General features: G+C 53.8%; 1 protein-coding gene across 14 annotated transcripts in view; it reads left to right on the top strand.

Annotated features, from left to right (window-relative positions):
• Nucleotides 1-18,497, top strand: part of PTPRS (protein tyrosine phosphatase receptor type S) — a 134,062-nt gene extending 115,565 nt beyond the window's left edge. For 7 of the 14 annotated variants that reach the window (XM_054539415.2, XM_054539414.2, XM_063719866.1 and 4 more), the window contains 21 exons: nucleotides 769-1,377; nucleotides 1,842-1,939; nucleotides 2,773-3,026; nucleotides 3,675-3,768; nucleotides 3,874-4,089; nucleotides 4,559-4,716; nucleotides 5,243-5,254; nucleotides 5,508-5,620; nucleotides 7,283-7,330; nucleotides 8,451-8,548; nucleotides 8,634-8,757; nucleotides 9,309-9,484; nucleotides 9,566-9,685; nucleotides 11,571-11,725; nucleotides 11,803-12,088; nucleotides 12,285-12,463; nucleotides 13,251-13,377; nucleotides 13,462-13,587; nucleotides 15,635-15,789; nucleotides 15,970-16,105; nucleotides 17,164-18,497. In XM_054539415.2, coding sequence (XP_054395390.1) covers nucleotides 769-1,377; nucleotides 1,842-1,939; nucleotides 2,773-3,026; nucleotides 3,675-3,768; nucleotides 3,874-4,089; nucleotides 4,559-4,716; nucleotides 5,243-5,254; nucleotides 5,508-5,620; nucleotides 7,283-7,330; nucleotides 8,451-8,548; nucleotides 8,634-8,757; nucleotides 9,309-9,484; nucleotides 9,566-9,685; nucleotides 11,571-11,725; nucleotides 11,803-12,088; nucleotides 12,285-12,463; nucleotides 13,251-13,377; nucleotides 13,462-13,587; nucleotides 15,635-15,789; nucleotides 15,970-16,105; nucleotides 17,164-17,232 — 3,353 coding nt within the window. In that variant the 3' untranslated portion in view covers nucleotides 17,233-18,497. The remainder of the gene's footprint in view (nucleotides 1-768; nucleotides 1,378-1,841; nucleotides 1,940-2,772; nucleotides 3,027-3,674; nucleotides 3,769-3,873; nucleotides 4,090-4,558; nucleotides 4,717-5,242; nucleotides 5,255-5,507; nucleotides 5,621-7,282; nucleotides 7,331-8,450; nucleotides 8,549-8,633; nucleotides 8,758-9,308; nucleotides 9,485-9,565; nucleotides 9,686-11,570; nucleotides 11,726-11,802; nucleotides 12,089-12,284; nucleotides 12,464-13,250; nucleotides 13,378-13,461; nucleotides 13,588-15,634; nucleotides 15,790-15,969; nucleotides 16,106-17,163) is intronic. The other 7 variants (XM_054539417.2, XM_054539416.2, XM_063719867.1 and 4 more) reach the window with 6 other exon arrangements.
• Nucleotides 18,498-23,540: the final 5,043 nt, after the last annotated feature.

The raw sequence follows: 23,540 nt of genomic DNA, 5'->3' as shown, positions 1-23,540 counted from the left end.
TAGCTGGGATTACAGGCATGCACCACCACCCCTGGCTAATTTTTGTATTTTTAGTAGAGACAGGGTTTCACCATGTTGGCCAGGCTGGTCTCGAACTCCTGACCTGAAATGATCTGCCCATCTCAGCCTCCCAGAGTGCTGGGATTACTTACAGATGTGAGCCACCGCGCCCAGCCTTGAGATCCACTTTTAAAAATCACAACCCCAGGCTGGGCGCGGTGGCTCACGCCTGTAATCCCAGCACTTTAGGAGGCTGAGGCGGGTGGATCACCTGAGGTCAGGAGTTCAAGACCAGCCTGGCCAATATGGCGAAACCCCGTCTCTACTAAAAATACAAAATTACCCGGGTGTGGTGGTGTGCACCTGTAATCCCAGCTGCTCGGGAGACTGAGGCAGGAGAATCCCTTGAACCCAGGAGGCAGAGCTTGTAGTGAGCTGAGATGGGGCTACTGCACTTCAGCCTGGGCAGCAGAGCAAGATTCTGTCCCAAAAAAAAAAGAAAAAAAAAAATCACAACTACAGCTGGATGCAGTGGCTTTATAATCCTAGCACTTTGGGAGGCGGAGGCAGGAAGCTCACTTGAGCCCAGGAGTTCGAGGCTGCAGTGAGCCGTGATCTCAGCATTGCACTCCAGGCTGGGCAACAGAGTAGGACCCCCCCACTCAAAAAAATATATTAAAGGAAAATAATTAAAAATACAACGCCACCTTGTGCCTCTGGGCCGGCAGATGGCGCTGGGACCCTCACACCTGCCCCGTATCCCCGCAGTGCTGGGCCGCCCAACCCTGTCGGTGCAGCAGACCCCCGAGGGCAGCCTGCTGGCACGCTGGGAGCCCCCGGCCGGCACCGCGGAGGACCAGGTGCTGGGCTACCGCCTGCAGTTTGGCCGCGAGGACTCGACGCCCCTGGCCACCCTGGAGTTCCCGCCCTCCGAGGACCGCTACACGGCATCAGGCGTGCACAAGGGGGCCACGTATGTGTTCCGGCTTGCGGCCCGGAGCCGCGGCGGCCTGGGCGAGGAGGCAGCCGAGGTCCTGAGCATCCCGGAGGACACGCCCCGTGGCCACCCGCAGATCCTGGAGGCGGCTGGCAACGCCTCGGCCGGGACCGTCCTTCTCCGCTGGCTGCCACCCGTGCCCGCCGAGCGCAACGGGGCCATCGTCAAATACACGGTGGCCGTGCGGGAGGCCGGCACCCTGGGCCCTGCCCGAGAGACTGAGCTGCCGGCAGCGGCTGAGCCGGGCGCGGAGAACGCGCTCACGCTGCAGGGCCTGAAGCCCGACACGGCCTATGACCTCCAAGTGCGAGCCCACACGCGCCGGGGCCCTGGCCCCTTCAGCCCCCCCGTCCGCTACCGGACGTTCCTGCGGGACCAAGGTAGGCGCGCGGCGACCCCTGCACCAGAGCCGGACCGGGCCTCGCGCCCACCCCCACCCCAGCCCCCTCCCTCTCCCCTGCCCAGGTAAGTGGTCACTTTTCTGCTTCCTCGTGGTCACTCAAGGCAAGTCCGGACCCCGAGGCTCCGGCGTTGGCAAAGGTGGGACGTGCCTCGGTGGCACCACCGCCGCCCCCTCCCCTTGCTCCCCTCCCCCCTCTTCCTCCTCCTCCACCTTCTCTCTGCAGCCTCTGCAGCCGCGCCGTCTCCTGAAGCAGGGACTTGGGACAGGACAGGGCAGGGCCGGGCCAGGGCCAGGGCCAGGCAGGAAGGCCGTGAGCATGGGCACAGCGGACGACAGGGAGCGCCTGGGCCGCCCCACCCCACCCCGCTTCACGCCACCCGGTGCCAGGCACTCACGGGGCCTCTCTTCTGCTCTCTCCCTGCTCCACCGCCTCCCGGGCAGTCTCGCCCAAGAACTTCAAGGTGAAAATGATCATGAAGACGTCAGTTCTGCTCAGCTGGGAGTTCCCGGACAACTACAACTCACCCACGCCCTACAAGGTGCGACTGCCCAGCCAACAGGCAGGCAGGCAGGCAGGCAGGGTCAGGTAGTTCGGCAGGGGTTAAGGCTCAGTTTGGAGTTGGTGTGAAGTGAGGGATCAGGGCTTAGTCAGAGATGGGCCTCAGCTAGGATTGAGGCTTAGTCAATACTGGGAATCAGACTTGGGGCCCAGCCTAGGATTGGAGGTCAGCTGGAATTGAGGTTCAGTCAATACTGGGGATCAGTGTTGGGCTCAACCTTGGATTGTGGCTTAGCTGGGATTGAGGTTCAGTCTGGGATTAAGATTTAGTCCATATTGGAAATCAGAGTTGGGGCTCAGCCTTAGATCATGGCTCAGCTGGGACTGAGGCATAGTCAAGACTGGGACTCATAGTTGGTACTTAGCCTGAGGTCAGAGTTTAGTCTGGAGTTGGTGCCAAGTCTGGGATTGGGGGTCAGCCTGGGATTGAGGTTTAGTCTGAGATCAGGAATCAGTCTAAGATCAGGTCTCAGAGGTAGGTTTCCACCTAGGGTCAGGGCTCAGCTGGAATTCACGATCAGTGTGGGTTCAGGGTTCAGTGGGATTGGGGCTCAAAGTGGGCTTCTACCTAGGATCAGGGCTCAGCTGGAATTTAGGCACAGTCTGGGGTCAGGGTTCAGTGAGGTTGGGGCTCAGTCAGAGTTGGGGGCTCAGCCTGGGATCAGGGATCAGTCAGTGTTAGATTTCTGCCTAGGGCAGAGTTCAGTGGGATCAGGGCTCAGTCAGGGTAGGGGACTCATCCTGGATCTGGGGCTCAATCCATGGGCAGGTGTTGAGCCCACCAGGCCCTGCTGAGCTAGCCCTGGTCCACAGATCCAGTACAATGGGCTCACACTGGATGTGGATGGCCGTACCACCAAGAAGCTCATCACGCACCTCAAGCCCCACACCTTCTACAACTTTGTGCTGACCAATCGCGGCAGCAGCCTGGGCGGCCTCCAGCAGACGGTCACCGCCTGGACTGCCTTCAACCTGCTCAACGGCAAGCCCAGCGTCGCCCCCAAGCCTGACGCCGACGGCTTCATCATGGTGTATCTTCCTGACGGCCAGAGCCCCGTGCCTGTCCAGTATGCTCACCCCCATGCTCCGGGTTCCTCGTCACCCCCATCGGCCTGCTATATGGCTGGGGCAAGCCACGTGCCCTCTCTGTGCCTCAATTTCCTTGCCTATGAAACACGGACTGTATCAGCCCCAGTTCATGGGGTCATCCAAGATTTCAGTGCTTCTCATGGGCTATTGTCACTAAATGTGTCCTGTGTCCGCTTTTCCAGCATTTCCTGATACCTCATATGCCTGACCCTCTACTGGGTATTACTGGGGCCCCTGAAAGGATTTGATTCTGGGCTTCCCAACTGGTGGGGAGGCAAAGCTGAGAGTCCCCAGTGGGGAGAGGAGCACTCTGCCTCCGAGGCAGAGAAGATTTAAGGGCTACAAGGCTATGTGGGCATTGAAGCTGGGGCTTTGAAGGATGTATAGGAGTTCAACAATGAGCATTACATGAAGTAAGCCTTCTAGGCAGAAAGTACAGCATGATCCAAGGTCTGGAGGCCTGAGTCAGCAACTGTGGTGTTTGTGGATGGGGCATAGGGGAATAGGCTCATTGTATGAACAGAAGGGAAGACTCAGAGAAACGGCCTCCCCCATTTGCCCCCATGTAGCATCCCTTGGTCATCCCTGTCGACATCCCCCTCTGATTCTTTCCCATCTCCCTACAGGAGCTATTTCATTGTGATGGTGCCACTGCGCAAGTCTCGTGGAGGCCAATTCCTGACCCCGCTGGGTAGCCCAGAGGACATGGATCTGGAGGAGGTGAGGGCCGGGGGCCCAACCCGCAGGGCCCAGATACATTCCAGCTTTCACGTGCTCTGTTGCTCCCAGCTGAGCTCTGAGCCACCCATGACTCTGTTCCTGCAGCTCATCCAGGACATTTCACGGCTACAGAGGCGCAGCCTGCGGCACTCGCGTCAGCTGGAGGTGCCCCGGCCCTATATCGCAGCTCGCTTCTCTGTGCTGCCGCCCACGTTCCATCCCGGCGACCAGAAGCAGTATGGCGGCTTCGATAACCGGGGCCTGGAGCCCGGCCACCGCTATGTCCTCTTTGTGCTTGCTGTGCTTCAGAAGAGCGAGCCTGTAAGTCCTGAATGGTGTCTGCCCACATCCAGACACACCTCTGAATGAGGCAGACCCCATTCCCCAAGGCCCTGACCTCTGTGGTCAGTCACAGGCAGCTCCCTGTGGTCAGAGCTGGGCAGAGGGGAAGACTTGGGAGTGGAGAGATCCTGAAACGAAGGTTTCTTAGAGGAAGAGACCTTGGAGCTGGGGTGTTGAGGGGTGAGTAGGAGTTCAGCGAAGAAAAAGCATCCCAGGATTTGCATGTGCAAAGGTCTGGAGGTACAGAAAGGAGAGTGGCTGGAGCAGAGAAGGGAATGGGGAGAGCAAAGATTGGCAGGGACCAGGTCATATAGGCCTCCAGGGTCGAGGTTCTGGGAATATAGGAGGGATCTAGAGCAGGGGAGAAACATAGGTTTGTGTTTGAGAAAGACCCATCTGGCCACTACAAGGAGGTGGACACTGATGGAGACCCCCCCTTTCCCTGCAGACCTTTGCAGCCAGTCCCTTCTCAGACCCCTTCCAGCTGGATAACCCGGACCCCCAGCCCATCGTGGATGGCGAGGAGGGGCTTATCTGGGTGATCGGGCCTGTGCTGGCCGTGGTCTTCATAATCTGCATTGTCATTGCTATCCTGCTCTACAAGAAGTAAGCCCCATGTCCTCCCTGACTCGACGGCAGGGAGGGCTTCCTGGAAAAGAAGGGAGGAGTTGTCTCAGAGAATCATCACTAAAGGTCTCTGTCGTACACGTGGGGAAACCGAAGTTCAGAGAGGTTAAGCCACTTGATCAAGGTCACACAGCATGGGAATGGCAGAGCTAGGACTCAAAGCAGGCTAGTGGCTTGGCTTCTCCTCTTAACCCCTATCTTCAACTCAGCAACTAGATTTGGGGTAGAGACTGCCTGTGTCCAGTTCAATGAGGACAGCAATTGTAGTGGCCCCATGGGGCACGTCCCAGCTTAGAAAGAGAGGGCTGAGATAAGCCTCCTTGTGGTGTCAGTAGGCAGGGGAACAAACAGGAAAGATGAGCGCCATTTTCCAGAGGAGACCAAAGCTCAGAGAGGTTAAGGAAGCCACTGAGAGTCACAGAACAAGCCCTTTATGGCCAGCACGCCCTCACCTTTCTTCTTTTTTTCCCCCTTCTCTCTCACCTGTGTCTGCTTTCGGGAACAGCAAGCCCGACAGGTAAGAATCAGCCCTCCCCGCTGGAGGCTTCAGGCAAGAGGAGGAGGACAGGGAATGGGTTGATACTGTGCCCACAGGAGAGGGGATGCCCGGCTGCCCCCACAGCTTGTACACGTATCTGTACTTGGTCCTGGAAACCCCAGTCATACAGGTCCACGGTCCTTTTCCTGCCATGCATTCCTGGGGCCTGAATTGTGTTCACACATGAACATGTGCCAGTGCTAACTGGACTGTTCGCTTGCTTCTCCTAAAGTAAACGCAAGGACTCAGAACCCCGCACCAAATGCCTCCTGAACAATGCCGACCTCGCCCCTCACCACCCCAAGGACCCTGTGGAAATGAGACGCATTAACTTCCAGACTCCAGGTATGTACTTATCCCTGGTACCAGGGATACCACCAACGGGGGGAGATAGCTGGGGAGAAGCAGTAGCTGCCACTCTGGGGGCTCCTCATTGGCCCCCTCTGAACTATGCTTGGTGCAGCCATATTCTTGATTCCCAAATACCTCCAACCCTACGTGGATCTGGGCTTGGAACTCATAGGTTGATTCTGCTTACAACCAAGTGAGGCTTTTTTTTTTAAGTTAACATTTAACCGATGGCTGCTGTCCTTTTCAGGAGCCTAAAGATGTTTAAAAATAAAAAAACAGAGAAAACACAGATAAACCGCTCATTTCTTTGAGCAGAAAGAGCTCTTCTTCTGTTTATGTCTCTAGTTTTAATGTTCCTCAGTGGTGGGAGTTGAGGTTTGCCCTCAGCCATTTTCCACACTCCCTTGGGATATATCCCTAGCAAGGTACAGAAATTATACCTTCCCAATGCCCTGTACCTCTTCCCACCATGGCTGCCAGGGTTCATGCCTCTTTATAGTTCCCTGTAGATTAAAGTCACCTGACAGTCTGGGAGAACTGAATCAAGGTCTTATCCTTGATCATTTTCATATATGATTCACAAACTCCACCATCTCCTCCCTCTTCATGGGCTCATGCCAGCTGCTTCTAACCAAATAAGGAATTTTTCATTTTACTGATGGCTGCTATTCTCCTTATGGGTTCACAGCCTGGTTACATCTGTCCTTCCAACTTTACCCGGTCTCCACTTCATATCTCTGAACTGGTTCATATCAACTCTATTTTCCAACCAATTGAAGATTTTAAACATTTGTATTTCACTGATGTCTTTAGTCCTTCTTAAAGCCTCATGCACAGCCTCACATGCCATTCCTGATGTACTTTCTTTTTTTTTTTGTCTCTGGACTGGCTTGTTTCGCTTCTGTTTTCATCCAAATGAGGAGTTTGACCATTCGTATTTAACTGATGGCTGCTGTCCTCATAAAGGGATCATGCAGGGCCTCATGTATCACCCCTCGTGTATTCTCTTCCGTTTCTCTCCTCTGTACTGATTCGTGTTGCTTTGGTTTTTCAGCCAAATGAGAATTTTAAATGTGCATGTAACTGATGGCTGCAGTCTCCTGAAGGGATCACGCAGAGTCTCATAATTCACCGCTAATGTGCTCCCGTCTCATTTCTGTCTCTGGACTAGCTTATGTCTGTTCTGTTTCCATCCAAATAAGGATTTTCAACATGTGCATTTAACTGATGGTTGCTGTTCTCCTTGAAGCTCATGGCATGGGCCCATATGTCCTTTCCCTGCTCCCCCAGCTTCTCCTTCACCATCCTGCATCCTCCTTCCTCAGAATGCCCTCTGCTGACCTCAACAGAGGGGACCCAAGGCCAGGCTGGTCTAGGGGAGGGGATTTGTAGAGAGAAGAACCTAGCACTTTGGAGTCCTTCCAGAGTGACGGGTCAAGACCAGGATTGACTGGTATCCAGCCAGAGGGGTACACAGTTAGCAGCTATCGTGAGTCCTCAGGTGGGGGCCCAGGTGGCTGTACGTCCCCCCACCCCCCGTTGTCCGCGTTACTCTAACCCTTTGCATCCGCCAGCCAGTGAGGGGTGGGGGAGGCAGAGGTGGGACCCCCCCCACCCCCCGCATGTTTTCATTTATTTATTGTTTGCTGTTTGCAGATTCAGGCCTCAGGAGCCCCCTCAGGGAGCCGGGGTTTCACTTTGAAAGTTAGTTCCTGTGTCTGTTTTTGGCTTCCTTTTGCCCCCCCTATTCATTTCCTCTTTGGTTTCTCCATCCTGCCTCCTGTCTCTGTCCACGCGCCCACCCGTCACCAGCCTTTGCCCACCTGTCCTGTGCTGGCTCCTGTAAGAGGGCAGGGGGTTGGTCCATTGGGCCCTCAGGTGGCTGTGTGTGACTGCTGTGTGTGTGGTATGTATGTGTGTGTCAGGGACGTGGGTGAGGCACATATGTACCCAGGACGTGCCCACATGACAGGCAGGCCCCTTAGATGTGAGCTCTTGGGGGCACCCAGGGCAGCTAGGGACACGTGGGAGGCTCAGAACATTAAATATTACCAACTGGTCTGGAAACCACCTGAGAGCTGAACATCCGATACACAGGTCCCAGGAGAGGTCAGGGTTCTGCAGACCCAGATATCGGGAAGGGAGAACCGAGCCCACACCCAGCACCTCCAGCAGCCATCCTGGGGGGCTTGAAAGGATAAGAGCTCTCAGGCCAGGCCCTTCTTGCGCCTGCTCCTGCCCCAAGCAAGCGCAGGGACAGATGGGGACCCCTCACTCCTCTCACATACACGCACACATACTGTTTTCCCTCCCTAGTCCGTCGCCTCTACCTGGAAGCGGATTTCGTGCCTCTGATCCCAGAGGGACAGAAAGGGGTGTCAGTCGCCCACCCAGGGACAGTATTTCCAAAGCCCAGCCAGCTGCATCTGCAATTTAATTTCTATGCCACACACTTGCTTCTTGGCTCGAGGCACTAGGAGCTTGACATCCTCCGGGGTGACCCTTCTCTCAGCCTCTGCACCCCCAGCTTGGTTGGAAGGAAACAGGATGGGCCAACGCTGAGATCCAGGCCCCTCCAGGGGTGTCAGGCTCTGCCCGGAGCAGCAGGCCTCAAACCTGCTGCCTTTAGAGTCCCCTAGGCCTGGGGTCCCAGCCCCTTCGTGAGCCACCCTGAGTCTTCCCCTCCTGCCAAGCCCCACCCCAGCCACGCCCTTCTAACCGCAGCTCGCCCATCGCAGACTCACATGTAGAGCACCCCCCTCCCCCGAGTCCCCGGCTGGCTCCCCAAGTGACCAACCCCGGCGGGGTCTGCTCCACCCTGTAGGCATGCTTAGCCACCCGCCAATCCCCATCGCAGACATGGCGGAACACACGGAGCGGCTCAAGGCCAACGACAGCCTCAAGCTCTCCCAGGAGTATGAGGTGAGCCCGCACCCACCTCCCACCCTCATCACCTCGGCCTCACAGGCACCTACCCTGACACCCGCGCCCTCCCCTTCCTCTGTAGTCCATTGACCCTGGACAGCAGTTCACGTGGGAACATTCCAACCTGGAAGTGAACAAGCCGAAGAACCGCTATGCCAACGTCATCGCCTATGACCACTCCCGCGTCATCCTCCAGCCCATTGAAGGTAGCTCGGAGACCCCCGGTCTTAACCTGCCCTTCCCCACTGCATGGAAAGTGCTAGATCCCATGTCTTCCCTTGGCCACTGAGGCCTGATTCTGGTCATAGACCTGGTCCAGCTCCAACTGGAGGCCACTGGGCATCTTTAGATATGTATTTAACTGATGGCTGCTGTCTCTAACATGGCTTCATCTGTCCTTCTGCATCAGTTGTGACCAATCAGAGCAGTTCTGCTGCCCAGGGGACATCTGGCAATGTCCAGGGACATCTTTGGTTGTCACAACTTGAAGGGAAGAAATGTTGCTGGCGTGGAGTGGGTGGAGGCCAGGGATGCAGTTCAGCACCCTGCAGTGCCCAGAACAGCCCCACCACAGAGAGCAATCTGGCCCCAAATGGTGATAGCGCTGACGGGGAGAAACTGTGAAGCACACGTCTCATGGTCACCTTGGGGACAATCTGGGAACAGTCAGAGTGAACTTCCAGGAAGTGGTTGGCCAGACAGAGCCAAACTAGCAAGACAGCCCCCACAGATCCCTGGCCTCTCGCCCTGGCTGCAGGCATCGTGGGCAGCGATTACATCAATGCCAACTATGTGGACGGCTACCGGCGTCAGAACGCGTACATTGCCACGCAGGGGCCGCTGCCTGAGACCTTTGGGGACTTCTGGCGTATGGTGTGGGAGCAGCGGTCGGCCACCATCGTCATGATGACGCGGCTGGAAGAGAAGTCACGGGTGAGCCTTGGACCCCACGGCCCTCAAGCCCTCGCCAGCCAGCCTGGCCCTTGCTGTCACCTGTTCTCTTGCCCGATACAGATCAAGTGTGATCAGTACTGGCCCAACAGAGGCACGGAGACCTATGGCTTCATCCAGGTTACGTTGCTGGACACCATCGAGCTGGCCACATTCTGTGTCAGGACATTCTCTCTGCACAAGGTGGGTCCCGGGCTGGGGCTGGGGGCTGAGGGTGGAGGAATGTGTTGGAAGGGAGGCAGAGGGCCCCAGCTTCTACCCTGGGAGCTCCCCATGGGACAGAGAGAAAGCAGAGAGTGTCTACCCAGGCTGACTACATTCTCATGGAACCCACTTCTGTGGTGGGGGAAACTGAGGCTCAGAGAGGACACTGCTTGTTTCCACCCATGGCAGGAGGACAAAGCGGGCAGAGCCCAACTCAGCAATGAGCCTGATTTCCTCTTGCCTTTACTCATGCCCCAGGTCCTCTTTGCCCACTTGTCCTCTGGCCTCACCCAGCTTGAGCCTATGATGGGGGCCTCAGCAGGGCCTCAGCCCTGCCTTCAAGGAGTCTCCAGACAGAGATGGACAGATATTGGCAGCTCTGCAAAGTCAGGGCTGGGATGGAGAAGATCTTTTAGATATGTATTTAACTGATGGCTGCTGTCCCATAGTGTGGTTCCATCTGTGGTTCTGAATTAGGACAATTCTGCCATCCAGGGACATTTGTTATTGTCATGAAGGGGAGGGGAGGTGCTACTGGCACCATGATGTATCCCCAACACCCAGCCAGGTCATCTCACCATCAGGCACCTGCTTGATCTAATTGCCAGAAAACTTGAGTATATGGACAAGAGTGAGAATTCTTGGTTCAATCACACACATTAAGCACATGTTATATCTCACTCCCTAACCTGGACACAAGCACACAACAGGGACCTAAACAGACAAAACGTTCTGCCCTTGGGGGATTTAACAGTCTAGTAGACAAGACACAGACCACAACTATGAAATGTCAAGAAAGCTTACATGTCAAAGGAGAAAAATAGAGTGGAGGAGAAAAACAGTGTCGGGGACCTGGAAGAGGGTATGATGGGGAGATTTGGGGAAACAGCATTTCAGGTAAGAGGGTGCAGCCTGGGCAGAGGCCCTGGGGCAGGACTGTGCCTGGCATGTTACAGGAACAGGGGGGAGGGTAGGGAGGGGACAGGGTAGGTCATGCAGGATCCTGGGGGCCTTGGGGAAGACTTTGGCTTTGACCCTTTGGGAGGCAGGAGCCATGGAGGGCTGTGGGCAGAGGAGGGACCAGATCTGACTCAGGCACTCAAGTGCCCTCTGGCTGCTGCAGGGAAGATAGATTGGGGGTATTGGGTGGGAGCCAAGGTCGGGGGCAAAGAGGGTAGTGATAGGTCTAGACGAGGTTGGCCTCCATGGAGAAGAGCAGGTGGATTGGGATAGACTTTGAAGGCAGAGCCGACAGTCCTGGGTGAGGTATTGGATGTGAGAGGGGAGAGTTAAGGGTGACTCCCAAGCTGTGGCCAGAGTGCCCAGAAGGTTGGAGCCACCTTCAGCTAAGATGGGGGAGCAGGTTTAGGGAGAAGACCAGATACAGTTGGCCACGTTGTGTGTGAGGTGTCCGCAAGACTCTTTACTTGGAAACGTCCAGGGGCGGCTAGAGCCCAAGTCGGGCACTTAGGGACATGGTGACTGGGAGGCACAGACATGGGTGTTTTTTTTTGAAATCGAGTTTCACTCTGTTGCCCAGGCTGGAGTGCAGTGGCACGATCTCAGCTCACTGCAACCTCCACCTCCCAGGTTCAAGCCATTCTCCTGCCTCAGCCTCCCAAGTAGCTGGGATTCCAGGCATGCGCCACCACACCCGGCTAATTTTGTATTTTTAGTCGAGACGAGGTTTCTCTGTGTTGGTCAGGCTGGTCTCGAACTCCTGATCTCAGGTGATCCACCCACCTCGGCCTCCCAAAGTGCTAGGATAACAGGCATGAGCCACCGCACCCGGCCACTTGGGCATTTCCAGCACATGGGTGGCAGGGCGAGCCAGAGTGACAGGTGACATCCTTGTGGTCCCCAGAATGGCTCCAGTGAGAAACGTGAGGTCCGCCAGTTCCAGTTTACAGCATGGCCAGACCATGGCGTGCCTGAATACCCAACGCCCTTCCTGGCTTTCCTGCGGAGAGTCAAGACCTGCAACCCACCAGATGCCGGCCCCATCGTGGTTCACTGCAGGTACGTCCACCCCACTCTGCCCCATCCACTTCCCCCGGTCCCCGCAGCCCTTGAACGCCACATGGCTGTCCCCACAGTGCCGGTGTGGGCCGCACAGGCTGCTTTATTGTCATCGACGCCATGCTTGAGCGGATCAAGCCAGAGAAGACAGTCGATGTCTATGGCCACGTGACGCTCATGAGGTCCCAGCGCAACTACATGGTGCAGACGGAGGACCAGTACAGCTTCATCCATGAGGCCCTGCTGGAGGCCGTGGGCTGTGGCAACACAGAAGTGCCCGCACGCAGCCTCTATGCCTACATCCAGAAGCTGGCCCAGGTGGAGCCTGGCGAGCACGTCACTGGCATGGAACTCGAGTTCAAGGTGCCAGCGGGGTGGAGACTGCCGTGGGCAGGGTGGGGAGGAGGCCCAAAGAGCCAAAAATTAGGCCCGCCTCGAGCAATGGGGACTAGAAGGTGGTGGCGGGGTGCCCCTACCTACCTATCCACCATTGGTGCTCTGGCTGAAAGCCTAGCCTTCCTCATCCTAATGGTGGCCCCTGGCTTCCTCCTCCCAACAGCGGCTGGCTAACTCCAAGGCCCACACGTCACGCTTCATCAGTGCCAATCTGCCTTGTAACAAGTTCAAGAACCGCCTGGTGAACATCATGCCCTATGAGAGCACACGGGTCTGTCTGCAGCCCATCCGGGGTGTGGAGGGCTCTGACTACATCAATGCCAGCTTCATTGATGGCTACAGGTAGGTGCCATGCCTTTCCCATCTCAGGGCCCCAGAAGGAGCCCATCTCTGCTCTCAAGAGGCCTCCAGTCTTGTGGGAGACAGAGTTGGGGAGATACTGGCAGCCCTGAGCTGTTTAAATACACATCTTTAGATGTATATTTAACTGATGGCTGCTGTCCATGAATCATTGGGTGTGTGTTTAACTGATGGCTGCTGTCCATGATGTGATTCTATCTGTTCTATCAGTGGTTCTCAGTTGGGGTAATTCTGACACCCTGAGGATATTTCTTATTGTCATGATGACTACTACCAGCACTGACTGGGTGGGGACCAGGCATGCTGCTCAGTATCCTACAGTACACAGGACAGCTTATCCCAGAGAACAATCCAGCACCAAATGTCAATAGCACTGAGATTGAGAAATCCTGGCAAAGGAGGGGAGGGTGTTCCTGGCAGAGGGTGCCACATGTGCGAAGGCCCGGGGCTGAGAGCTTGGCCCACACAAGCAACTGAAAGTAGGGCAGTGGCCCTTGAAGGAGATGGAGGGAAGAAATCAGGAGAGGTTAGTGGATGGTCTCGCAGCTTTGTCAAGGGATTTGAATTTGTCATGAGACTGGTGGTTTCCCCACATGCAAAATGGGATCACCAGGAAGGGAAGCGGTGCACCCAGCAGCCATTCCTGGCAGGCAGTGGGGTGGTAGGTGTAGCTATTGCTGGCTTGGTCCTGACCCTCCCGGGCAGCATCAGGTGAGTACCACGCCGGGTCTCCCTGCCGGCCCTGGGCTCATACCCCCCACGCCTGCAGGCAGCAGAAGGCCTACATCGCGACACAGGGGCCGCTGGCAGAGACCACAGAAGACTTCTGGCGCATGCTGTGGGAGAACAATTCGACGATTGTGGTGATGCTGACCAAGCTGCGGGAGATGGGCCGGGTGAGCCAGGGGCGACGGCGGGGAAGGGCGAGGGCCAGACTGTGGCTCAGACAGTGCTGACCACGGCCGCCATCTCCTCCGCAGGAGAAATGTCACCAGTACTGGCCAGCCGAGCGCTCTGCCCGCTACCAGTACTTTGTGGTAGATCCGATGGCAGAATACAACATGCCTCAGTATATTCTGCGAGAATTCAAGGTCACAGATGCCCGGGTGAGTGAAGAGACAGATTAGCGGGAGGGGCTGGAGCCAGACTGGGCCCCACGGGCTGTTGCCTTAGTGATCTGGAAAGGGCTGCCCTGGTTGATGATGAATACAAAGGCCGAGGGTTAGGGATAAGCATTAGGAATCAGGAGAAATGTCAGCTGACCAGTTGGCCACTTGCTTCTACTGCCACATAAGTGGAAGAGAGACCCTGTAGTGTCTCCACTCACTAGGGAACATGGCCTCAGGGGATGATATTCAAGGAAGTGAATGGGGCTTTCCTCTGGAAGCAGCCACCTGTGGAGGGTGATATTAAAGGGCTGAAAGGGACTTGAGGGATTGAGGGTGACGGGTGGCGGACAGTGGACAAGGAGAGTCACATGGTGGGGATTGGCACCGTTGGGTGAGGAGAGATGAGTATGGATGGTGTTGGCTCAATGAAGGACTGCAGTGTCAGGTTGAGGGAGAAAGGCCAAGTATTAGGTGGCAACAGATGAAGACTCATAGTGGAAGGTGGCCCTGTTGGGTGACAAAGGATCAAAGTTAGTGGTGGAAGATAGATGATGGTAGAGAATGCAGTGAGGGGATGATAGAGGAAGGGGAATGTTGGCCAAGATGACGCCAAAGGATGGTGAAGGCTGAATGAACAGCAATTGCCGGGCATTGTGCTGCGAGCAGTGCAAGATGGTGCCCTTGGAGGGGTGGAATCTGCAATTGGAGAGAAGAACATTCACATAATAGGATGGAGAATGTCAGTGGAATGTGGTAGTTTGGGTCAGTGAAGGGTGATGCTTTATCAGTGGTGGATGGAGGAAGACAGAATTGGAGAAGGGCAAGTATTTGGCCAGCAGGGGGTGGAGAAAGTCAATGGGAAATACTTTGACTAAGAAAGGACAGTAAACAATCAGTAGTCAATGGTATAAACCAATGGGTGGTACAAGACTGAGGAAGATGGGGTTGGGAAAGGAGATTTTAGAAAATGTAAAACATCAGGGAAAGATGGTACATTGGATGGCAAATGGTGGTAGAGGATAATTTTGGATGGCACCATTTTGATGGTGGAGGATGGGATTAGAACAAGGCAGATGATGGGGAATGAAGAATGTCAGTGGAAGATGGTACCCTTGGATGGTGGAGAGTGATGAAGTGTTAGTGATGGGTGGTGGAAAATGGCACCATTGAGTTGTGAAGGATGGAAGATGGCAGAGAATGATGTGGTTGGACGGCGCCACTGGGTGGTGGGAAAAGAGACTGCGAAGAGGAGTGGTTGAGTAGTGGGGGATGAAGACAGTCAATGGCAGATACCACCATTGAATGGTTAAGGATGACTTACCAAGAGGGGATGGTGGCAGGTGATGGAAGATGATGGTGTTGGGTGGAACTGTTGGATGGCAGAAGGTAATGAGTTACCAGCAGTGGGTAGTAGAAATGGCACTGTTATTGGATGGTGGAGGATGAAAGATGATGTCACTATTGGGTTGTACAAGATGAGTCATCAGTGATGAGCTATGGACAGTGATGGAGTTGAGTTGTGCTGTAGGGTCCTGAAATGGCACAGAGTGGAAGATGACAAAGGATCATGGTGAATAGGAGCTGGGAAGGACAGAGCTGGGTGCACTGTGGGATGGCGAAGGATGGAGGATGGAGGTGCTGGATATCATACAGGAAATGTGGGGAGAGAAACAGCTGGGTGGCGAGGAGTGGCGAGGATGAGGTTGGAACATCTCTTGTGGAAAGCAGTACCGTTGGATTGTGAAGGACGGTAAGTTGTCAGGGTGAATGAATGGCAGAGAGTGTAAAAAATGGGGGTGAGGGCCGGGTGTGGTGGCTCATGCCTGTAATCCCAGCTAATCGGGAGGCTGAGGCAGGAGAATTACTTGAATCACTGGAGGCGGAGGTTGCAGTGAGCCGAGATCATGCCATTGCACTCCAACCTGGGCCACGAGTGAAACTCCATCTCAAAAAAAAAAAATGGGGGTGAGGATAGGGAGGATGGAGAAAAACCCCCATGGCCGCCGCTGACACTGATAACAAGATTGGGCTCTCTGCACTCCAGGATGGCCAGTCCCGGACTGTCCGGCAGTTCCAGTTCACAGACTGGCCGGAACAGGGTGTGCCAAAGTCGGGGGAGGGCTTCATCGACTTCATTGGCCAAGTGCATAAGACCAAGGAGCAGTTTGGCCAGGATGGCCCCATCTCTGTCCACTGCAGGTGAGCTCCCTCGAGTGTCCCAGCTTTTGGCCCTGCAGGGGAAACTGAGGCCTGGTGGGGACAGCCCCAAGCTTAGGCTGTCCCATCTGGGCTGTTAAGAGTCCTCGGGGAATCGGGTGGTCAGATCAGGGCTCTCCAGCACCTGCCCCTGAATGGCTGTGCTCACTTTACTGCCACCAGTGCCGGCGTGGGCAGGACGGGCGTCTTCATCACGCTTAGCATCGTGCTGGAGCGGATGCGGTACGAAGGCGTGGTCGACATCTTTCAGACGGTGAAGATGCTACGAACCCAGCGGCCTGCCATGGTGCAGACAGAGGTAAAGATGGGACAGGGAGGGGAGGCAGCCTGGCCTCACGCCCCGACTGCCCTAAGCTCCAGTTTCCTCCTCTGTGAGATGGGTACAGCCACCTGGGACTCTCTGGGTCATTGTGGGTAGACGGTCCACAGACCCCTCCCGCACCGGAAGGGGACCAGTAACCCTTTTAACACAACAGTCGGCTGAAGGTCAAAGCCAAGAAGCAGCCCTTGGAGTGTACAGAGATGGGCTCATTGCAGTCCCCAAGTCACAGCAAGTCTGTGGCTCAGCCTGGACCCTGCCATGAACCACTGACCTTCAAGTCCAACCAGTGTACAGATGGGGAAACTGAGGCCCAGACTCCTAGCTCCAAGGGGAATGTTCCAGTGGAGGGGGTTCTGAAAAGCAGCCATGTTTTAAAAGATGAGTAGAGGGGACCGGGCGTGGCAGCTCACGCCTGTAATCCCAGCACTTTGGGAGGCCGAGGTGGGAGGATTGCTTGAGTCCATCCTGGGCAACACAGCAAGACCCCATCTCTACAAAAAAATAGAAATAAGGCTGGGTGCAGTGGCTCATGCCTGTAATCCCAGCACTTCGGGAGGCCAAGGCAGGCCGATCATCTGAGGTCAGGAGTTCAAGACCAGCCTGGGCAACATGGTGAAACCCTGTCTCTACTAAAAATACAAAAATAAGCTGGGCATGGTGGCGCACGCCTGTCATCCCAGCTACTCGGGAGGCTCAGGCAGGAGAATCATTTGAACCCGGGAGGCAGAGGTTGCAGGGAGCCGAGGTGGCACCACAGCGAGACTCCGTCTCAAAATAAATAAAAAAAGAAAAGATGAATAGGGCCTCCAGGCAGACAGGAGAGGAGAGGGCATTCCAGGTGAAGAGCCTGGCTATGTTAGGCAGAGAGATGTGGCTTAGCTCACTTCATTGTGGGAGGGCCGTGGGGACCAAAGAGACCTTCTGCAAGAGACACGCACAAGGCTGAGGAGCTTGGCCTGCTCCTGAGGGCGATAGGGAGCCCTGGGAGGCGTTAGAGCAGGGGAAGTACTAACAGGTCACCTCTGCTCCCCCAGGATGAGTACCAGTTCTGTTACCAGGCGGCACTGGAGTACCTCGGAAGCTTTGACCACTATGCAACCTAAAGCCATGGTCCCCCCCGGCGCGACACCACCGGCCCCAGATGCCTCTGCCCCTCCCGGGCAGACCTCCTGAGGCCCGGACCCCCAGTGGGCAGGGCAGGAGGTGGCAGCGGCAGCAGCTGTGTTTCTGCACCATTTCCGAGGACGACGCAGCCCCTCGAGCCCCCCACCGGCCCCAGCTGCCCCAGCGACCTCCCTGGCACCGGCCACCGCCTTCAAATACTTGGCACATTCCTCCTTTCCTTCCAATTCCAAAACCAGATTCCGGGGTGGGGGGTGGGGGGACGGTGAGCAAATAGGAGTGCTCCCCAGAACCAGAGGAGGGTGGGGCACAGACCATGGACGGACCCCTCGTCCTCCCCCAGCGGTGGTCGGGGGGGACCCAGGGGGCTCCTCCCCGCTCTGCAGCCTGGGGACACTGGGCTGGGACCAGAATCCAGCTTTCTTTTAAAACTCTCAGTGTAACTGTATCCCGTGACATTTCATTTTTTTTTTTAATAGTGTATTTTTTTTCCACTTTTTTTTTTTTTAAGAGAAACAAACAAAAGACTCGCCAGTCAACGACTTTCAAAGAGAACAACTTTGGCTTATTCATATTCTGTTCAAAGACAGTCTATTTTTTCACTGTAGAAAGCGTCCTTGTGTGATAGTTATGTTCGCAAACGCGCACGCCGGGCCCACGGCTGTACCTTGGCTTTTTTTTTTTTTTTTAATTTTCCCTACCATCAGAAAGTGTGCTTTGCTCACAGAAGAATGGGATGTCCTTTTTTCTTTCTTGGCTTTTTTCTCCCCTTTTTGTTTCATTTTTATAAATTAAATTTTCAGACATATCAAATACAGTTCTGAGGGTAGGGTCATGGGAGAACTCGGACCCAGTGGCGTTGGGTGAGGTTGAGGGGGACGCTGCTGTAAGAGGAGAGAGATGACAGTGGTCCTCCTCTGAGAGCCTGAGCTGTCTCCCCGTCTCCCGCCCCCAAGGAGACAGAGAGGATCCTACTTCTTCGGGGACAGTGGCTGTATGGCTGTGCTGCCCCACGTCAGGAACCCTTTCCCCCTGGGACTATGGGGGCAGTTTGGGAGCAAAACCAGAAGGACGGGACCCCCTCTACCCACCCACCCTGAGCAAGCAAGTTGTTCCTCTTTGTACAAGGGCAGATCTGCAGTTACTTTCAACACTGTTTATTCCAGCGGAAGCAGCCGGGTGGTTGTCCCACCCCCGTGTATGTAGATATATCGACTTTGTATTAAAGGAAGATCGTCTGACCCCGGCCCATTGTGGAGTCCGTGTTGCGCGCTGCCTGTCCAGTTTCATCCCTGGGGTGGAGTTCGGTGGGGTCCTGGAGAGCTGATCTCATTTCCTTGTGTGAACAGTCAGAGGAGGAGTTGGCCCAGAGAGGTGGTGGTGCTTGTCCAAGACCACACACCGCCGAGGCAGGTGGATCACAAGGTCAGGAGTTTGAGACCAGCCTGGCCAACATGGTGAAACCCAGCCTGGCCAACATGGTGAAACCCAGCCTGGCCAACATGGTGAAACTCTACTAAAAATACGAAAATTAGCCAGGCGCAGTGGCAGGTGCCTGTAATCCCAGCTACTCAGGAGGCTGAGGCAGGAGAATCGCTTGAACCCGGGAGTTGGAGGTTGCAGTGAGCTGAGATCATGCCATTGCACTCCAGCCTGGGTGACAGCAAGATTCTGTCTCAAAAAAAAAAAAAAAAAAAAAACACAACACTGACGAAGTGGCCAGGCCAAGATTTGAACCCAAGCCCTGGTCCTGTAGGGGACTGCCTTGTGTTCTCATTCTAGTAAGTGACCATGACTGAGAATTCACCACGGGCCAGTCACTCTGAGATAGAAGTTACCAGCCCCTTGGCCAGGCGCGGTGGCTCATGCCTGTAATCCCCAACACGTTGGGAGGCCGAGGCAGATGGATCACCTGAGATCAGGAGTTCAAGACCAACCTGGCCAACATGGCGAAACCCTGTCTCTACTAAAAACAAAAATTAGCCGAGCGTGGTGGCGCCTGCCTGTAATCCCAGCTAGTCAGGAGGCTGGAACAGGAGAATCACTTGAACCCAGGAGGCAGAGGTTGCAGTGAGCTGAGATCACACCACTGCACTCCAGCCTGGGTGACAGAATGAGACTCCCATCTCCAAAAAAAAAAAAAAAAAAAAAAGCCCCATTTACATATTAGGAAACTGAGGCTCAGGGAGGGACACACAATGAGTTTGAAGTGGAGCTGGGATTCGTACCCCAGCCCATCTCACCTGCAACCCTGAGCATCACACCGTACTGCCTTCTCGAAGTGCCCTGGGGAGGAACTGAGTCCGTGGAGGGAAGCAACAGGTTGGGGACACTCTTTCTTCTCCACCCCCTAGGCCACTCAATGAGCAGACCCATGCACTGAACCAGAATCACATCCCTGGGGATGGAGGGTGAGCCATTTTGTATCTATACCCTTGCCTGAGTCACTTCTTGCTTGGGCATAGAAGCCACTCACAGGAGCCAGAGATAGGATGAAAGAGCTCCCTATGACCTCAGGGAAGTTCCAGGAATGAGAAGGGGTGATCTTAGTGAGACCAGGGACCCAGCTCAGGGAAGAATAGGACTACGTCTCTTAGAAACCAACAGATCAAGGCCGGGCGCGGTAGCTCACGCCTGTAATCCCAGCACTTTGGGAGGCTGAGGCAGGCAGATCACAAGGTCAGGAGATGGAGACCATCCTGGCCAACATGGTGAAACCCCGTCTCTACTAAAAATACAAAAAATTAGCTGGGCATGGTGGCAGGAGCCTGTAATCTCAGCTACTCGGGAGGCTGAGGCAGGAGAATCGCTTGAACCTGGGAGGCAGGGGTTGCAGTGAGCCAAGACCATGCCACTGTACTCCAGCCTGGGTGACAGAGCAAGACTCCATCTCAAAAAAAAAAATGAATGAACAGATCAGGTAGTCAAAAAAATACAGAAGATGTGACTAACATCATTAATAAGCTTAGCCAAAAATATTTAATAATACCTATTATCCCCTCCTACTCTAACATTCTCAAACACACATGGAACATTTGTAAAAATTAACAGATCAGCCGGGTGCAGTGGCTCACACCTATAATCTTAGCACTTTGGGAGGCCGAGGCAGGAGGATTACCTGAAGTCAGGAGTTCAAAACTAGCTTGGCCAACATGGTGAAACCCCCCATCTCTACTAAAAATACAAAACATTAGCTGGGCATGGTGTCACACGCTTGTAATCCCAGCTACTCAGGAGGCTGAGGCAGGAGAATCGCTTGAACCCAGGAGGAAGGAGGTTGCGGTGAGCTGAGATCACGCCTCTACACTCCAGCCCAGGTGACAGAGCAAGACTTCATCTCAAAAAAAAAAAAAAAAAAAAAAAAATTAACAGAGATCTTCACAAATTCCAAGAAACAAATATTAGATAAGGTATCCTGATCTTGGCTCAGAAGAGTAATTAGCCTCCCCTGGAAAGGGGAGGGAAATTTTAAAACACCTTTTTTGGTGGGGAGGTGGGGGGCGGACAGAGTCTCACTCTGTTGCCCAGACTGGAGTGGCTCAATCTAGGCTCACTGCAATCTCCATCTCCCAGGTTCAAGCGATTCTCCTGCCTCAGCCTCCTGAGTATGCAGGACTACAGGCGCCCAGCACCACACCCAGCTAATTTTTTTTTTTTTTTTTAAGTAGAGACAGGGTTACAGGGTTTCACCATGTTGGCCAGGCTGGTCTCGGACTCCTGACTTCAAGTGATTCGCCCACCTCGGCCTCCCACCAAAGTGTTGGGATTACAGGTGTTAGCCACCGTGCCCAGCCTTAAAACACATTTCTAAATAAGATATGTGTTAAATCATTGTAATCTGGGTGCAGTGGCTCATGCCTATAATCCTAGCACTTTAGGGTGGAGATAGGGAGACACTGCCTCTGAAAAAAAGAAAGAAAAGAAAAAAGAAATCAATGTGAAAGTTACAAAGTTTTTCAAATTGAACAATTCAGATAGTACATCATGAGATGCATAACCTGTGGGATGCAGCCAATGGTGTGCTCAGAGAAAAATTCATAGCCTTGAACACATTTACACTTATTTTGAGGTAGGACGGCTTCACTTTTTGCTTAGGCTGGTCTTGAACTCCTGGCTTTAAACAATCTTACCACCTCGGCCTCCCAAAGTGCTGGGATTACTGGCACCAGTCACTACGCCTGGCCTCTTTAACACACTTATAAGAAAAGAAATTTTGAAAATAAGTCAACTTTAAAAAGCTCATGAACCAAGTTTTCAATCAAATCACTAGAAAATAAACTCAAATAGAAAAAGAAAAAAACCCAAATTCAAAAAAAATGAAGATAAAGATGGAAATAACTTTTTTTGTTTGTTTTTTGTTTTTGAGATGAGTTTCACTCTTGTTGCCCAGGCTAGGGTCCAATGGCGGATCTTGGCTCACTGCAACCTCTACCTGCCAGGTAAGAGTGGTTCTCCTGTCTCAACCTCACAAGTAGTTTGGATTACAGGCGCCCATCACCATGCCCGGCTATTTTTTTTGTATTTAGTAGAGACAGGGTTTCACCATGTTAGTCAGACTGGTTGTGAACTCCTGACCTGTGATCCACCCGCCTTGGCCTCCCAAAGTGCTGGGATTACAGGCGTGCACCCCTGCACCCAGACTGGAAATAACTCTTAATTGGGCATTTTGATATGGCTCTTTTGCATTGACAAGATCAAAAACCTTTTCTTTGAAAACTCCAAAAAACTTAGGCAAAGATAATAAAAAAGAGAAAGTACAAATAATATCAGAAAAGTGGGGATAGAACACATTAGAGATGAAGCCTTTTTTTTTTTTTTTTTTTTTTTTTTTTGGTAAGATGAGTATTGGGACAGCCAAGGAGGAAACAGACAGGGGCAGTGGAGGCTACCGGTAGCAGAGCTGGTATGCAAAAAATCCCCTTCTCTCCCTCTATAGGATAGTTGTAAGAACAGACAGTGAAGAGAGAAAAAGATGGTGAAGCTGGGCGCAGTGGCTCACACCTATAATCCCAGCACTTTGGGAGGTTGGGGCAGGTAGATCACCTGAGGTCAGGAGTTCGAGACCAGCCTGGCCAACATTGTGAAACCCCGTCTCTACTAAAAATACAAACATTAGCAGGGTGTGGTGGTGCATGCCTGTAATCCCAGCTACTCAGGAGGTTGAGGCAGGAGAATTGCTTGAACCCGGGAGGTGGAGATTGCAGTGAGCCGAGATCACACCACTGCACTCTAGCCTGGGTGACAGAGTGAGACTCCGTATCAAAAAAAAAAAAAAAAAAGATGGGAAAAACCATATATTATAAGAACTACATTTCATAGCCTCTGAGTTCTGAATTTAAGTAGGGGGGGAGGAACCTCTTCTTAGTAACACACTGTGAGACAAAAGGGACAGAAAAGTCATTTTTTTTTTTTTTTTTTTTGAGATGGAGTTTTGCTCTTTTTGCCCAGGCTGGAGTGCAATGGCGCAATCTCGGCTCACTGAAACCTCCGCCTCCCGGGTTCAAGCGATTGTCCTGCCTCAGGACTACAGGCACGTGCTACCACACCTGGCTACTTTTTGTATCTTTAGTAGAGATGGGGTTTCACCATGTTGGCCAGGCTGGTCTTGAACTCCTCACCTCCAGTAATCCACCCGCCTCAGCCTCCCAAAGTGCTGGGATTATAGGTGTGAGCCACTGAGGCCGGCCTGGAAAAATAATTCTAACCCAAGCCTGGTCCTACCTGAGTCATCTACTTTACCAACAGGCTATCCTGCCCAGAGAACTCCTACTCAATCCTCATGGTCCAGTACTAAAAGCCCCTCTAGGAAGTCATTTCTTACTTTACTTTTCTGGGCTGCCTGAGCCTCCTGTCCATCCTTCTAGCCAAACACCAAGCCCACTGAGGCTAAAGGGTTTCAATAGGAACTTGCCCTCCTTACTGGGAACTGGACAAAGAAAATCTTTAGGGAGTCAGTGTGTGTGTGACCTTCAGCCCTTGAAGTGCTCGTGGCTATGGCAGAGGTATGTGATAGCAGACTTCCTGGAATAAGAGGCCCCTAAGGAATTTCCTCAACCCACAGACACGACCACCAAGACTGAGCCTCTCCAGGTGCCTTGGCGCTACCACAGTTACCATAACATCCGCCCCCATTTTTCTGAGCGCTTACTGTATACTTGGCTCACGCGGTTTCATTTAATTCTTGCAACAATGCACCATTGGACAGATAAGAAAATTGTGGCTCGGCCAGGTGTGGTGGCTCATGCCTGTAATCCCAGCACTTTGGGAGGCCAAGACAGGTGGTTCACCT

The sequence above is a fragment of the Pongo abelii genome, chromosome 20 (assembly GCF_028885655.2).
Source record: "Pongo abelii isolate AG06213 chromosome 20, NHGRI_mPonAbe1-v2.0_pri, whole genome shotgun sequence".
Lineage (NCBI taxonomy): Eukaryota > Metazoa > Chordata > Mammalia > Primates > Hominidae > Pongo > Pongo abelii.
Note: the sequence above shows the minus strand (reverse complement) of the source record. Positions and strands in the feature narration are given on the sequence as shown.